General features: G+C 37.2%; 1 protein-coding gene across 10 annotated transcripts in view; it reads left to right on the top strand.

Moving 5' to 3' along the window:
• The window catches only part of Kpna1 (karyopherin subunit alpha 1), a 50,227-nt gene extending 38,267 nt beyond the window's left edge, over window positions 1–11,960 (top strand). For all 10 annotated transcript variants that reach the window (XM_087209341.1, XM_087209363.1, XM_087209345.1 and 7 more), the window contains 4 exons: window positions 3,033–3,158; window positions 5,256–5,383; window positions 7,605–7,783; window positions 8,283–11,960. In XM_087209341.1, the coding sequence (XP_087065467.1) occupies window positions 3,033–3,158; window positions 5,256–5,383; window positions 7,605–7,783; window positions 8,283–8,470 (621 nt within the window). In that variant the 3' untranslated portion in view covers window positions 8,471–11,960. The remainder of the gene's footprint in view (window positions 1–3,032; window positions 3,159–5,255; window positions 5,384–7,604; window positions 7,784–8,282) is intronic.
• Window positions 11,961–17,018: the final 5,058 nt, after the last annotated feature.

Here is a 17,018-nt window from a genome sequence, read left to right as displayed (position 1 = left end):
GGGTACAGGAATAGAAGAGTCTTAACTATATATTGCTTTGTGCTTCCTGAATTTTTAAACTTCTATCAGTGTATTTTTAGGGAAAAATGGGGGATGAATTCTAGGGTGGAAATATAGCTCAGTGTGAGAGTGCTTGCCTAGCATGGGCAAGGTCCTGGGTTTGATCCCTAGCTGCACACACAAAAAAGTTTATCTCCCTTCTTCCACTCATGCTCCATGTTCTTACCATATTTTCCTTGGATTAGATCTGACCACTCTCACCTCTGAGCCTTAAACACATACTTTCTTCTCTCTGCATGGAACACCATCTGCCTTCATTCCCCACCTTACACATACCATACTCTGCCAATAAAATTTTCTTATTCTATACATCTTAGTATTAACATTTTCTCTGGGAAACTTTGACCCCAAACTCATAAGTTAGGTGGTCCTTCTTTTAATCAGCACCCTAATCATACTGTTTGTTGTAACTGTCTGATTCTAGGTTATAAAATTCTAGAGGTAGTCTGGGTCACATTTGTTCATTTTTGTGTCCCTAAAGTCTTTTAATTCCTGGCACAATGTTTAGGGACTCAGAAGATATTTATTGAATGGAATGAAGTTCTGAATCTGTACATAAAGTTCTGACCTCTCTCAAGTTGAGTCCCATGTCTCTGAAGTAGCCTGTTGAACGTTTGTTTTTGCATCTCACACTTGTCTCACATTAACTTCTCCCTACAAAGCAAGCCCCAAGTCTGGATTTTTTCCTATATATTTGAAATTTTGTGTTCATTTTTGGTGTCTCCTTTGTATAGCAAGTCATTACATATTGATCCTTACTGTTGTTAGACCACAGATAGGATTACTTTATTTTGCTCCTTATTTTCTTATACACAGAAGTCTTGGTTGTATTCACCCAATTTAGCTCCCCACTTTTCCAAGCAAGTATTCCTCTGTTTAGTCCCTGTAATAATAGCTTAATATTTTTCACGTTGTTTAGTTTCCTCTTAGAAAAAAAATGAGCTGCTTTAGTGTCTGAGATAAAGATTACCTTAAACAGTTGTAAGGAATTTCTGCCTTAAGATTTTACTCTTATTCTTTCTAGCCTGTTGAGTTTTAGGGGTATAGAAACCTTCCTTCATAACCTTTTGTTCTTATGGTACTTTGTAGTAGCCTGTTTCTGATTTTTTTCCATTTCCAGCCTTTTTTTTTTTTGGTACTGGGGATTGAATTTGGGACCTTGTGCTTGCAAGGCAGGCACCTGAACCACTGAGCTAAATCTCTGGCCCCCATTTCCAGCCTTTATGTGCAATGTCCTCTCCGTTCTTTTAAGAAATCTTATCTGCATTTCAAGGTCCACTCTATGAAGCTTTTAATTTTTTTGTTTATTTGACTACTTTTCTCCAGGTAGTCTCTTTAATTTCTGACATACTTACTTTCTAGACCTCTTCGTTGGCATTTTAAAAATTACTTCACTATATCTCTTATATTGTTGCTTGTTTTTCGAGTTTGTTTTGACTCTGGGTATGAAAGTAATATTTTTTTCATTATAGAAAATTGAATAAATGGAGAAAAATGTGAAGAATATAAAAGTTGCCCATAACTCCACAATCTGGAGATATATTTTATATATATGCCATTTTATGTACTGCTCTGTTCTCAGTATTCACTTAGCATTCACTTATAAGCTTTATGATTTCCTCTGGGTAACTGTCCTAGACATAGAATTGTGTCAGTTTGTGGATTTTTAGATGCTACTTGATATTTATGATCAAATTGTTTTTACTAAGATCTATTTAACTAAGTTTTATTATTTAGGGAGCTGTATTTTATAGGCAGCAGATGGTCTCATTTTAATTTTCATTTCTTTCATTACTTATGAGATAATTTTCTATGAAAATTTCAGTTTTTCTTTTCATTTATGTGATAAAGGGATCAACTCTTACTTTTCACAAAAATCTTCACATTGTGTGGTGCATAAAAATTTTAAATTTTTTAAAGATTTTTGACATGAAACAATTTTTATTTGGTGAAATTTTATTTTCCTCCTATAATTTCTTTGTTTATATGCTTGGAAGAGCTTTCATTATCCCAGGCTTAACTGTTTACTGGTAATCTCTTATTTTATGTGGGGGGTTTTTGCCTTTACTTTCCAGTTGGTTGTAGAGGTTGAGAATTATTTTTATAAAACTTTTATAACTATCCTCCTACTCTTGTTCTATTGAATAAAACTCCAGGCATTGGAGGAAAGGAAGGATTAACTTTTATGCATAATTATTTATAAATGCCTGCATTTGTTTCTGAATTAGATACTCATTCTCTTGTTTAGTAACTGATTCTTGATTCTTGCCATATAATTTTTCTTCTTTTTTTTTGGAGGTAGGGTCTCACTTTGTAATTCATGTTGGCCTTGAGCTCACTATATAGCTTAGGCTGTTGAACTCGCAGCAGTCCTCCTGCCTCAGCCTCCCAAGTGCTAGGACTGTAGGCATGAGTCACCATACCGGGCAACCGTACAACATTTCAAGCATTTTAGCTTTATGATTTAATTTCTGGTACAGTAGGCCTCTTTCCCATATATATTTGTCTTATTTATCTTTGTGAGCTCTTTGATAGGTAGAGTCTTTTTTTTTCTGTTTCCCATACAGCATGTAATATACTTCATTAAGTATATATTGATTTTTGACTGGAAGGTAGAGAGTTGCCAGAGGATTTAAAAATATAAGACTACTACTGATTTTTTTAGTCATTTAATATATTTATCCATATAGAAGACTCAGCTGTAGGGACAGGAAGATGAATGAATAATTTTATTGTAATTACTGACATTATTGTATTTTAAATAGTTTTAGTAGTTGGGAATATATGTAATGAAATTTATTTGATAATCTTAGAAATTCTTAACAGCGAATACTTTTTTATATATGTAAAGGAACTTATTTATAAAATTTCAAGGGACAGTGTCTATTTTTCCTAGAGTAAGTTACTTGAGGAAAGATTTATTTATATTTGGAACAACATAGTAAGTAAAACTTTAAAACTTTTCCTTTTAGGTAATTTTGAATTGCTCGGCTCTTCAGAGTTTATTGCATTTGCTGAGTAGCCCTAAAGAATCTATCAAAAAGGAAGCATGTTGGACAATATCCAATATCACAGCTGGAAATAGGGCACAGATCCAGGTAATCTCATAACACAGCCTTCCTTTTTGTGCTTTTATTGATTGGTAAGATTTTTTTTCTGTCAGCTTTTAAAATAAAGTTTTTATTATTGCTTTGAAAACCACTAACTTCCTACGGTGTTTCATAGTCTATTTATTTTTTTCCTAGCTTACTGATTTTAAATATTCCCAAATTTTATTTGGGCCTTGGTTTTTCTCTGTGCCTTCAGTATTTGATGATGTACACATGATCCAAGAATATGCATTTTGTATTTTTAAATGCTTTGATAGACTTCATGCTAAGCAGATTGGCTTTACCCTTGCCAAGTAAAATATGTACTTTGCAGTGGACCATGTATTAGATTGTTTCAGTTTTTCATGAAGTCTGGAGACCTGTTTTTCTTTAAATTGTTATGTGCCTTTTACTTTTTGCCTTTCTGTAAGTGGGAGCCTAACCTATGTAGAAGACAAGCAGTGGGCCAGCATGTTCAGCATAAGCCTTGGTTGAGATTGAACAGCAGGTTGGAAAAGATAGGATTTAGACTTTAGGAGACTTGGAGCTAAGTGGAATCATAAAGGTCATCTAATCTTACATTCTCATTAGTCCCATGAATATGTTTATCAAAGCATTATAGTCTAGTCCTTAAATATATAATTATTATTTATCAGTAGAAATAAAAATCTTAAAAAAACGAAACAGAAGCTCAGAGAAATAAAAGTTTCCTCAAGGACACCTCCAGTGAATGACAGGACCAGTATTAGGTGTCCTTTCGCTAAACTTGACAGGCATTGGGCTGGAGATTTAGCTCAGTGGTTCTGTAGCCTGCCTCACAAGTGCAAGGTCCCGAGTTCGATACCCGGTACCAAAAAAAAAACAACTTGACAGACATCATTCACTGGTATAGCATAAAGACCAGTTGAGTATGGTTCATCATGCCCAGAAAGCTGAATTAGGGACTGAGATTCATAGCCATAGCAGTTTGTAGTATGAATATGAGATTTCAGCTCTAGTTGATTGCCTACCACCTCTGGGATCTTAGGCAGAACTTCTCAGTTTCTTGATACAGGAAATTTTTCACCAACCCCATTTTATATTCTTGAGCCAATGTGAAACATGAAGAAAGTAATTTAGGAAGACTACTTTAATAATAATATGGTAAAGGGACTGAGTAAAAATACTCAGTCCACCTAATAAGGGCATACTGGTAATCTTACTGAGAGGTGGTACCATGGAAAAGGATAGTGGCAGTGATCCTAAAGGACAGGAAGAGGTGGGCTCTGGATGTGTTGAGAGTGATAAGGAGACTAGTTAACTGAATTTAGAATGAATAGATAAAAACCAAACTTTGTATAGAGATTTAAAGAGACACCTGCTATGGAGGACAGATCATGTGTCTGAGATGAGTAGCAGACCTAAAGTAAGCTGCAGAGTGTTTCCGGCTGGAGTAGCAGTGAAAAGTAAGGCCTGGAGAGGTGATTACAGCTCACATGGGAGAATGGATGCAATGAGAGAAGTGAGAATAGTAGAGGAACAGAATTGAACTTGTATGACTGTTACTGGAGATAGAAAAAGTGAGGACAAGAGAAGAGAAAAACTTCAGGGGGAAAATTAGATTTTAAGATCACAGACTCCTTTGAGGGTGTTTTCCTTAAAGACTATGGGCTAAAAGTTGAGAGTAATGAGGACTTGAACTACTTTCAGTTTTATTTTTAACAAAGGGATAGGTATCATTAGTGAAACTAGTTTAAAAGTTACAATTAGTATGTATTGGTGAGCCTTCCCATTGCTTGATACAATACTGGACACCCATAACTTAGAGAGTGGTTTAATCTGGATCCCATTTTAAGGAGATTCACATGTTTTTGGCTCCAAGGCAGAAACATCATGGCTAAATTGTGTGGCAGAGCAAAGCTGCTTAGCTGGGATGCAGGGCAGATACAGTCATGCCTCCGTGACTCACACATTCACACTCAGAAGTATGTCTACTAGTCCCCTGGGTGGCTGCTAAGCCAGTCAGTTTGACACAGTCGAGCAGTTGTCACATAGTATTAGGGATAATTTTTACTAATCTTGTGATTTCTTTAAATTTTTTTCCATTTTAATTTTTCTTTAATTCAGACCGTGATAGATGCAAACATTTTCCCAGCCCTCATTAGTATATTACAAACTGCTGAGTTTCGAACAAGAAAAGAAGCTGCTTGGGCCATCACAAATGCAACTTCTGGAGGATCAGCTGAACAGATTAAGTAAGTCCTCATCAGGTGGTACTTTATAAATTAAAGGAAAAGTTATTACTGCCCTCCTTTCTCAGTATTACCTAGAATGAAAAATTAACTACATTTGAGGAATAAGGGGGGAGATGATCTTATTAACTAAGAGTTCTGGCCTTTGGAAGATTGTTCTCAGTGTCATCATTAGGCTCATGTACATTTAACTTCTTATGCCTGTTTGGTTTTTTGGGGGGGGGCCCTACCGAGGATCGAACTCAGGGCCTTGTGGCTTTGAGGCAGGCACCACTGAGCTAAATCCTCAGCACCTGTCATTTCTTTTGGCTGAAAGTAATTTGATATTTCATGCAATAGAAATACTTAAAGAGTAGCTTCAGCCTACTTTGAAGCTGATCCTTCTACTTCAGCCTCTTGAGTGCTGGGATTACAGGCATCTGCCACCACACCCATCTTGACATCTAGTATTGTCAGAAAAAAAAAGGAATTGTGAAGAAAAAAATGGAAGTTAGACACTCAGCCTGTCTTAATCTTTTAAATTGGGAAACCAGATGAGAAAATGGTTCCAAAGGGAGAAAGCATTCACCCCTTCTTCATATATAACATCTGACATGGGGCCAGGGATTTAGCTCGGTGGCACTGCACCTGCCTTGCAAGCACAGGGTCCTGAGTTCAATCCCCAGTACTGGGGGAAAAATAATCTGACAATCATAGCTATTTCTTACATTGTTGCTTTGTGGGTAAGATTTAGGTATTGAACAAATGCTTATTTTAACAGTACAGTGGACCCCCTCCAGTTATGACTGGCTTGACATGCAGACAACTTGGGTTGCGACCAGAATTTTAGTTTTAGCTTACAACCAAAGTCTTGAATTACAACCCAAATGCCAGCTGCTTGTGCTTCCCGATGGTCTCAGATACAAATTTAATCCTTAAAGAGTTCTGGAAGAAACATTACATCATCCTTTCCTGTGAGGGGTTGAGAAATCCTCTGCCAATTTCTCTCTAAGGACACTGGGATCTGCCTATACACAAGAGAGAGACTTTGAAGGCTGTGTGTAGGAGCCTGAGCCTTTAGTTGACCAGTTTGAGTTACATCCACCCCTTGTGAATGAATTGAGTTCGTAAGTCAAAGGTCCACTGTACTCTGGAATTAGAAAATAAAAATCTCTGCCTGGTCATTTTGTATGTTTTTTTTTTTAAAACACATTCCTGCTGACTTGAAACACCAATAGTGTATGCATGATTGTCCCATCAGGCAGCATGGGACAGTCCCATGGAAGAGAAAAACCTCAGGGACAGTTCCATTAGCTGGTACATGCCACCTGATGGGACAGTCACGCATGTTCAGCCCTATTGTGAATATGTTAAATAGCAGCTGGAAAAAGAAGTAGATTAACACTAGTTTAATAAGTTCCAAAGCATTCACATCCACAGCATGCACCTGGATTGTCTCTGCCTTTCCATACACAACTTGAGTTTTTTCTTTTTTTGGTACTGGGGATCAAACTCAGGACCTTGGTGCTTGTGAGGCAGGCGGCGGCACCACTGAGCTAAATCCCCGGCCGCTCCATACACAACTTGAGAAACTAAAATGATACAAAACAACATGAATATCTGCTGAGAATGATGTTGTATCTTGTGTGTTGGTTTGATTATAATAAATCTTGATTGGATGTTAAACTCTGTCTGAATTAAAAGAAAAAATACTAGCTCTGGAGTCTTCCTTACATTCGTCTTATATTTATAGACTTCTCACAACTTACTTTAGTAAAATTCTAATCACGTTTGAAAGATGGGCCTCTTGAGCTTGTACTGGCCTTTAGGAGACCTTTTAGAAGTGTGGCTTCCTGTTGATATAAAAATGACATTAATCTAGCCAAAGTACAGAAATTTTTGATATTCAGAATGGGAAATAATTCCCATTTTTTGCAGTCAAAAAATTGTGAAAGGAAAAAAGAATGGAGATGTTATTAGAGAATCGGTTTTAAGTTTTTGTAGCTTTTTAAAATTTTTTTGGTTCTGGGGATCGAAATCAAGACCTTGTGCTTGCAAGGCAGGCAGCAGAACCACTGAGCTAAATCCCTGGCCCTTTTTGTAGCTTTTTTATAAGGTGTAATTTGTATAGTTAATTGGGTGCCTGTTTTTCTCTCTACAGTGAATTTAATGACTCTTTACCAGTTTCATAAAAATTATACATAATCAAATTGATTTTACTAAATTGTTTTCTGTATTAATTTAGGTACCTAGTAGAACTGGGTTGTATCAAGCCGCTTTGTGATCTTCTCACTGTCATGGACTCTAAGATTGTACAAGTTGCCTTAAATGGCTTAGAAAATATCCTGAGGCTTGGAGAACAAGAAGCCAAAAGGAATGGCACTGGCATTAACCCTTACTGTGCTTTGATTGAAGAAGCTTATGGTAAGATGCTTTGACTGAACAGGCTTATTTATGGCCAAGAATGAATTAGGCCATAGATGCCATCCAGTAAAACATCCTGGACAGTGGATGATGTGTGACTATTGTGGAAATTGCTGCTTCTGTGGGCTCGATGTTCTTTCATACGTATTTAAAATGTCACTATAATACATTGGTAGCTTGGTTTGCAAATGCTTTTGTTTGCAAACAGTTTGGTTTGCAAACAAAAGTATTTGGCACAGTTTTGTTTTTGTTTGTGAACTCTGACATTGGGTGATGAACACATCCTGTATGAACACAAATGTGGCCATCTTTTCCAGGATTGTAGAACGAATTGAGTTTGTAAACCAAGGCACCACTATACTATTTTTCAGATATAATCCTAGAAATCATTTTTATACTTTTAGAAATAGAGGTTTGTTTACATCAAGGAAGGGGACCTAGGATAAAAATAATAGTTTGAGAATCTCCAATAAAAATTTTCCTTTATTCTTCACTCTAGGTCTGGATAAAATCGAGTTCCTTCAGAGTCATGAAAACCAGGAGATCTACCAGAAGGCCTTTGATCTTATTGAGCACTATTTTGGGACCGAAGATGAAGACAGCAATATTGCTCCCCAGGTTGACCTTAGCCAGCAGCAGTACATCTTCCAGCAGTGTGAGGCTCCTATGGAAGGTTTCCAGCTTTGAAGCAATACTCTGCTTTCATGTTCCTGTGTCAGACCAGGCTACCTAGTTGAGTTCTTTTGTGGAGCCCACAGTCCTCATGGAGCTAACTTCTCAAATGTTTTCCATAATACTGTTTGCGCTCATTTGCTTGCCTTGCGCACCTGCTCTCTTAAACACATCTGGAAAACCTCTGGCTCTCTGTGGTGGAATACCCTTGTAATAAAAGGGTAACCAGACCAGCCCACTCATACGGAAAAATCCCTAGGCTTTGGAGATCCGCACTTACGTTAGAGTCATGGGAATGTACATTAATGTGGCTCCCTTTTTTGTGGGGGAAAAAAAAGAGGACTCCTCATTCCCTTTAAAATGGGGGGAAAAAATACTGACATTAAAAGATAAAACTAAACCTTCATCTTGAATTTCACATAACTACTTACAACAAGGGAGATATTTAGACCTGTTGTGTATACTTCAGAGTACTTTCATGAGTTCTTCCACAGTGAACCCTTGGATTACCTGGTGGCTTTTTCTAGCCAAATTTGCATTAATCCTTACTGAGATTGGATGGTTTTCTTTTCTCTATCGGCACCATTCTTCAGATATTAAAGTTAAACCATCCAGTCCCTCACCTTCAGCCTTCAGTGAATGTGCTTTCTAGTGGTCAGGAATGCTGAAGAATTAACACTTTGACTCTTAAATGTAATACTGGTTTGCAGATCCCTTAAAGCAGACAGGAGAGGAGCACATATTAATGTGTATGGCTTTTGCTTCTCTTTGGTCTTACATGTCTTAGGATTTGGAAGTGGTTCAGTTCCAATGCTGGTACGAAGATTTAGTCTTTAGTAATCAAAACACATACCCTGTAATTCAGTTTTTAAAAGTAAGAAAACTCTTCAGTTTTCCCAAACTCAACCAGTGTGAGTAGAGGCTGTGTTTCTGCAATACAAAAAAATGTTTCAGGCTGGGCCAGAGACTTAGCTCAGTGGCACCGCACCTGCCTTGAAAGCACAAGGTCCTGAGTTTGATCCCTGGTACCTAAAAAAAAAGTTTCAGGCTTTGTGGTCCTGATCGAGTTCCTCAGTAAATTGGTGTTTACTGTGGGTGCTTTTCCCCTCTGTGACTGACAGGTTACTTACTGGTTTTTATTCTCCTTAGTTGCAGCTTGATTCTAATATAGTTGTGCTACATATTTGATTCCTGTAATGTAGCATCCTTATCTTTTAAAAAAAAAAAAATCTCAACATGACCTGCTTACCCCAAATAAGAGCAGTGATCTTTTTTTAATAACCCCATATGCTGGTAGTCTAGCCCACTCCCAGTAAAACCAGTGTCCACCTTCTGGCCCATTTAATGACTGCAATCTGTACCTGCAAATGGCGCTTCCAGTACTCTGTTCACTGATCCACATGTGTGCTTGGACTGGAATGAAAAAATAAGCTTAATTGCAAAGAGAACTGCAAATGAGTTCAATACAACTTCTCGGTGCTAGTTGGCCATCATGGTTCAATGTTGGGATGCACTGTCAGAGAAGAATTTTTGATGATGTTCTGTTCAAAATGAATTCTGAAGGAAAAGTTGCTCACTTCTGTTTCAGAGCATACCCTTCTAAACCTCCTTAGAATTTATACTCTTCTAGAATCATTATAATCCCAAAGTGTAAAAACTATCTGGAGTTGCCCCTGACAAGCTATTCGTCTCTGGTAAATCCTGCTGAATATAAAGGATGTTCAGAGCTTTCATACCTCATCATGATATTTAAGCAGCCAACTTACATGACCTGATTTAAACTTCTAAAAAAAAATCCACTTCATTCAAAGTAAAAGATTCAAAGACAAAGGACATTTATCAGCCAAGAGTGTGATGCTTTCTTCGCCTCCAGTCTGTAGTTGTGTCTGTGCTCTGGGATGGATACTGTCTGATGTTTATTGTTATTGATGGAGCAGCCACTGCAAAACTTGTCAACTCCAGTCCATACTGTTACTATTTCTAGTGCTGCTTTGTGCTGAGAGAACATTTTAGTTTACTGCACTTGACCTGTAAAAGACTTTGATTCTTTGTAATTTTAGGGATAAATTAGGTGGTTAATTTAAAGAAATTTCAATGTTGCCTTTATATCACATTAAAATATAACTTCTTACAGGAGGGTAATAGAGCACTGATTCATAGTAAAAATCTTGTTTTTAGCTTTGACTTTTTTTGTGGCTGACTTTTTTTTTTTAAATTGTAAATCACTGGTAACGTCATTTCTATAGAATGTTTTAAATTATGTACCTTCTATTAGATAAAATTTTATTTTATAAATCAATTTGAATGGATAAAACTATAAAGCACACAAAGTTGTCTCCCCACATTAGTAGAGCATACAGTTGGAATTTTTGCTGGCAATTACAAGTATCTCAGTGAATGAATTAAAACAAAGTCCACTTATCTGATGTGATCTGTTTTGTCTAAAACAGAAGAATTTATCTTTCTCCTGGTCCTAGAAGTTCATAAACCTTAAGATCTGAACTAAACTTTCTTTTGTTGTTACCAGGGACGAACTCAGGTCCTTGCGCTTTCGAGGCAGGCGGTGGAACCACTGAGACAAATCCCCGGCCCTAAACTTTTTTTTTTTTTTTGGTACTGGGGATTGAACTCAGGACTTTGCGCTTTTGACGCAGGCGCTGGAACCACTGAGCTAAATCCCCAGCCCTGAACTAAACTTTGTTATTATAATTAAATGATTTTTTTTTTAAGTATAAATTTTAGAATTGATTAAAGTTAGATCCCAGCATAATTCATATGTGCTGGAACTTGGTACTGGTAAAGCAGTCTTTTGTAGAAATGGCATTGTAAAGGGGAGCTATAAATTGTTTTTAGTTCTCTAATAATTTCTCGATTTATTGAATACTTTTATCACAAGGTGTTTCTCATACAAAAACATGTTAATTTCAACACAAAGCTTGTGGTTTCATATATTTATTGGGAAAATGTTTTTCCTTCTGTTTTTTCCCCTCTTCAAAATTTCAAAGTATAGCTTTGTAACGAAACACACTTGACATCAGAAGTACTAGCAAGTAGACATGGCTACATGGAGAAACACCAGGGAAGATACTGATGATGGACGTGAAGAAAAGAGATTGATGAGACAGAGTTCTCTGTAGAGCACTTTATGTTCTTGTCAAGACCCTTTTTAATTATTGCCTTTGTCAGTAGTGCTGGTTTTGAAAACTTACCCTAGCATTGCTTCTTCCATATATCAGATAAAGCTGATTGAACTCGAGGTCATTTTCAACTTTATTGTCACTGAGGAAAAAAAAAATAGCAATTGTCCCATAATAAATGAATTATTATTGGTTGCTGCTGATTTTACCTAAGAAAAAAATGTGTAAGTATATTTTATCAACTAGACTGTCTTCTAAATCCTTTATTGTAAATGGCTACTTATGGGCAACTTTGAAGTTATTTCTCTAGTGCTAAATAAACATTTCAGCTGTTTGATCCCTCACATGGGGATGCATTATAAAAAGGCTTTGCTTGAGTCAAGGGATTTTTCTTGCCGGTTAATTGTGTAAAGACTGTCCTGTCAATAGCTGCTGGAGTTGGAGTTTCTATGTAAATAAGAAATAGATGTCTAAGAATGATCTTCACTAAAGGGGGTCACTTTTAGAAAGGGGTGTGGTTTGCTTTCACTTTATACTGTATATTACTGCCTTCCAAAATTTGCTCATTTGCAGAGATAGGTATACCTATAAATGGAAGTCTCAAATTAAATATTTTTATATCCTAAATTAATAGGAACATTTCCTGACGTTTCTGGTTGAACAGATTACATGTGCCAAGTTGGGAAATATTTCATGATACTTCTTCCTATCAAAAGTTAATTTTTTAAGAAAGTTAACTGAAGGATAGATGTGACTATAGTAAATTGGCTATAAGAAGACGTCCATGTTTCATTGTCAAGAAAAGGATGGGTTATAAGAAAGTAACTAGGCATCAAAAATAATGATTATATATATAGAGAGAATCAAGTTGCTTTTGAACATAAAATGCGTCTAAGCTTGTGATAAGGGCAGATGAAGTTCCATTCTGTTTTTAGCTAAGGATAGACAAGTCTTTAGTGTTTTCCTACAGGTTAAAGGCACCTTGTGTTCATTGGAGCATCTTATTTGCCAAGGAAGTGTCCAAGGGCTTTCCTTTTTTTTTTTTTCAGTTAATCTTCCAACTTTTTTGATGTGGATAATTATCACTATATTATAGATGATGAAATCCAAACTCCTTTGTGCCAAGGTCACAATACTGGCTGTCCAAGGGAAGGGAGGAGCCCTTGCAGTTCTCTGTTGAAAGCAGTGGTAGGCTGGGGATTTAGCTCAGTGGTTCTGCCGCCTGCCGTGCAAGCGCAAAGACCCAAGTTCGATCCCTGGTACCAAAAAAAACCACAACAGTGGTTACGTGGCAGTTCTGTGCCAGAAACTCCAAAACTAGATTTTGAACAGTCAGGGTCCCTTTTATTGAGACAATTCTTCCTGATTTCCTCCACCTCACCCCCCTTAAAATGACTCCATTAGATGTAAATTGCTTTCCCTTTACATAGGGTAGTGTGTAGCCCTTCGGCCTGAACATCTTTCCCCTTCTGTGGCACTAAAATTCCATATACAGACAACTGCAATAACAGGCTAAAAATGTGCAAGTGATTTTAGTAACAAGTAGTTAAACATTTCAATTCAAATGCAAATATAGAAGACAATGACACAGGCTTTGGAATGAAGAATTACTGCCTTACCAGTCCATGGACTGAACCTACTACTAAAGGAGCATCATCTCACAGATAGCTAACTCCCTTATTGTATTTGTTGAGGGTTTCTACTTACCTCAAGGTCATTTTGACTACTCCATGTGTTGTTTCCAAGTGTTCAGACACTGATTTGGAATGGCTGCAATGATTTTTTGTATTTGAACGCCATCAGGCCATGGGTGAGTGCCTTATACATAGGCGTTGAATAGAAACTAAAACGAAGGAATGTGCTTCTATGCGACTAATAAAGGGTACTTGGTTAGAAAATACAAAGGAATTCCTTCATGTTGACACTATAACTATTAAAGCAAGTATCCTAACAATTTTGTGTTTTATATGTAGTTAGCTTTCAGGAGACATGACCTGAAGTTTACAAAAGCAAACATTGTCATATCAGAAGTCTATTTAAAAACAAATTACTTAGAAAAGTTAATGAGGGGCTGGGGATTTAGCTCAGTGGTTCCAGCGCCTGCCTTGCAAGCGCAAGGTCCCGAGTTCGATCCCTGGTACCAAAAAAAAAAAAGTTAATGGGTATATTCTACATGCTAATATATAGTCAACCCCATGTGTTTAATATATACACCAAGTACCCAATCAGTATATTGTGGCATTTTAAAGTTTTTATCAGATACCTGTAACTGATGTGGAAGCTAGTTGATACTAATGGCTACTAAATGGATTTTTCATTTTTACATATTGTATGGCATGAGAACAGTATTCATTCCTCCAATTTAAATGACAGATGAATAGAAAAAAAAATGTATTTCTTCATTCCATGACTGCTTCTCATCTATTTTTTTGGAGATTCCACTGACCAGTTTTTTGGGTTTTTTTTCTGAAAACAAACATTGTAAAGCAAAACATAGCCTCAGTTTCTGCACACACTACCATTTCATCTATAGTACAAAATTGCTGGGTTTACAAATTAAGCCAGCTTGGATTATTGTTTGCATATTTCACTTGCATTTCAAATATGTGGTTGCTTAATTTTGTTCATTTCAAATGAGTATGTGGTTATGTGATCATTAATGTTTTTGCAGAAAGTAAAATTACTTTTTACCCATATCCACATAACCTGAAGAAACTAAAGAGTCCAGTATAAGGTCTGTAATAAGGATCACTGCCTTATCTACCACGTGGGCAAAGCATTAAGATAAAGTGACAGAATAGAGAAAATGGAACCTCAAAGACTACTAGTGGGGAGAAGGGAGTACAGGATTTGAGACAGGCCAAGGAAGCTGAGGTGTAAACTACTGAGTACAGAATGTTCTAAGATTTAAGTTACGATTCTGAGGAAAGTCCTCTTGGGAAGTGACTACTGCTTTGCTGGGGACCATTCCAGTTTAAACTTACAGATCAATTAACAAGTTATTTAAGTTTCCCCTTTGACATTTAAAAGTATTCCAGTTCACCCCATAGTTGGCCTAACCATACATTTTCACAAATTTGCTAGAGGTCTAAAGCACCTGGGTATGTACATAATTGTTAATTGATTGTTACTGCTTGATTTCGAAGGCTGGATTTGGCAGTTGAGCTGGTACATAGCTCAGTGGTAGAGTATATGGAGGGCCCCAGTTTGGAGCCACAGCACTGCAAGAGGGGACTGAAAGTTGCTGTAAAGGAAGGTAGTTAAGGGAGTCCTTAGTTAACACCTAAGCTGAGCCATGGTTAGGTCTGGCACATACACTTTTTTTCCTTAATTAAATATGCCCACTTTTGGTAACATTTCTGTTTAGAATATTTGTGAACTTCACTGAGGGACAAAGGAAATCCTTTAAAGGGGAGACTTTCAATTCTAAAATAGGATATTTAAAGAAACCTAATTGATTTTTACGAGGCCAACTTGTAAATCACCTAATCTGGTGAAAATTAAGGGTGGCAAAAATAGGTGTTTAAAATGTGGTAAGCATGGAAGAAATTTTGCTTGGGAAACCAAAATGTCAATCTATCATTTCTGCCACTTTGGATTTACCTGTATTGGTGTATTGTTCTCCCCATGCTCCAACTGCCAATTCCCTTCAACTCCACCATTTTTGCCCTTCCCAAGGAACTAAAATATAAAATTCCTAGTCCTAATTCATAAGGACTACTTGTTATTATCAAGACATGACTAATGAGTAAGCAAGACTTGATTTTACACAAGTTCCTGATGATATTTATAAACAAAATAACCCACACAGCAAGAAATGCACTTTGACTCCCATCAAATCTTGGGGAAATCAGGAGAAAAAGGTCTGGTTATTCCTATCAACACATTCTTAATTCTGTGTCCCCTCTCCCTCATTTGTGATATCTGCAATGAATGAAATACGCTCTAGTACCAATACTTCATCCTAGCCTTTTATGTTCACCTTATTTTCCTTAGTTTCCTAGTAATGTACAATTACTGAGAAAGCAGATTTTCTTAAATTCTTTGAAAAATGCCTAAATTGTGTTCCCCACAGTGCTTTCAGTGAGTTAGTAAAAATGGAAATAGTTTCAAATGATGCAGAATTTAATCCATGCTGACAGGAGGAGACGAAAAGGAAGCAGAAAGGTTTAGTCAGAATTGAACTTTAAGATATACTGAAGGAAGAAAAGTTTTGTGTTACACAGGGGAATTAGTTCCATGGAGATTGTGGCTTAACAAATCTCTAAAAACCATTATAACTTTTAATGTATGAGTGCTTTAACAATTTCAAAGATACTGTACTGTTCTCACTCCTGACGAGTTCTTGTATACGTATATACCGTTAGTTTGCACTAGACTACCTAGGAAGACATTTGTCTAATCCCTGTCCAAATTTCAAACTAGTCATAGAATCTTTAAATAAGTTTTTTTATTATTAGTTTATTAAAGGTGAGTTAATACACACATTGAGTCTTTTAAAGGAGACCTTTCTCTTCCCCCCCAAAATTGACTTTAGCTTGGCTACAAGGAAAGCCTTTTATATAGAACCTTTTCTCTCTCTCCTTGGGTAGTTTAAGAAATCACAAAGATGATTCAGGTTTCCAGGTTTTTGGTAAGCCTTGTTGACTGGTAGCTTTCATTTGAACAGTGTAGAGTTTACCTACTCTTACAACCATTTCTTAAAACTAGGCAAATTCTATTCTAAAGCTTAATTAAAAATAACCGTACCCATTTCTTATCCCATTCCACCGCCCTCCATGCTCTTTTCTCTTAAGTACCTTTAAGGAGGTAGGAACTTCATGCTTAACAAACATTAAACCATGAATGGGAAAACAAACGTTTGCTTCTGTTTCCTGATACAGTACATATTCTACTGGCCTTTGAAGGATGCTAAGATACATTCTTCATCCTTTTCTACACGTTTTCAGGGAAAACTTAAAAGGTCTTAGAATCCAGGCACGAATTCTGCTCCACTCTCCCTCCTGCAGTGATCAAGCAGGCACAAAGGTCAGGGGGATTAACAACGCATAAAGGGAGGGGAGCAGAACAAAGCCACTTACAGAGCAGGAGCTGGTGCAGGCTCCCCAGCGAGGGAGAGTGGGTCGACCTTGGCCGAGCTCCTGAAATAGTCGCTGTTCGGGCAGTTTAAGTGCCAAGGGTGGACCTAAGTCTACAGCTAAGGGTGTCAGCAAATTCCAGAGAGTTTTCAAAAAGAAATGGATGTTCTTGGAAATACGATTTGCTGCTTTCCACACTAGCCTGTCACGTATAGGTTAAACCTACTGCCGCTCCTCCACTTTTCTAGCAAAGCGTCTCGCACTCGCAGGGAGGGGACCAGGAAGAACGGATGCGAACCCTGGCCCCGCCTTTGCGCAGGCGCAGACGTGCGTCTCCCACTGGGACCT

The sequence above is a fragment of the Heterocephalus glaber genome, unplaced genomic scaffold (assembly GCF_053883595.1).
Source record: "Heterocephalus glaber isolate CG9 unplaced genomic scaffold, H.glaber_assembly_v1.0 deba00000122, whole genome shotgun sequence".
Taxonomy (NCBI): Eukaryota; Metazoa; Chordata; class Mammalia; order Rodentia; family Bathyergidae; genus Heterocephalus; species Heterocephalus glaber.
Note: the sequence above shows the minus strand (reverse complement) of the source record. Positions and strands in the feature narration are given on the sequence as shown.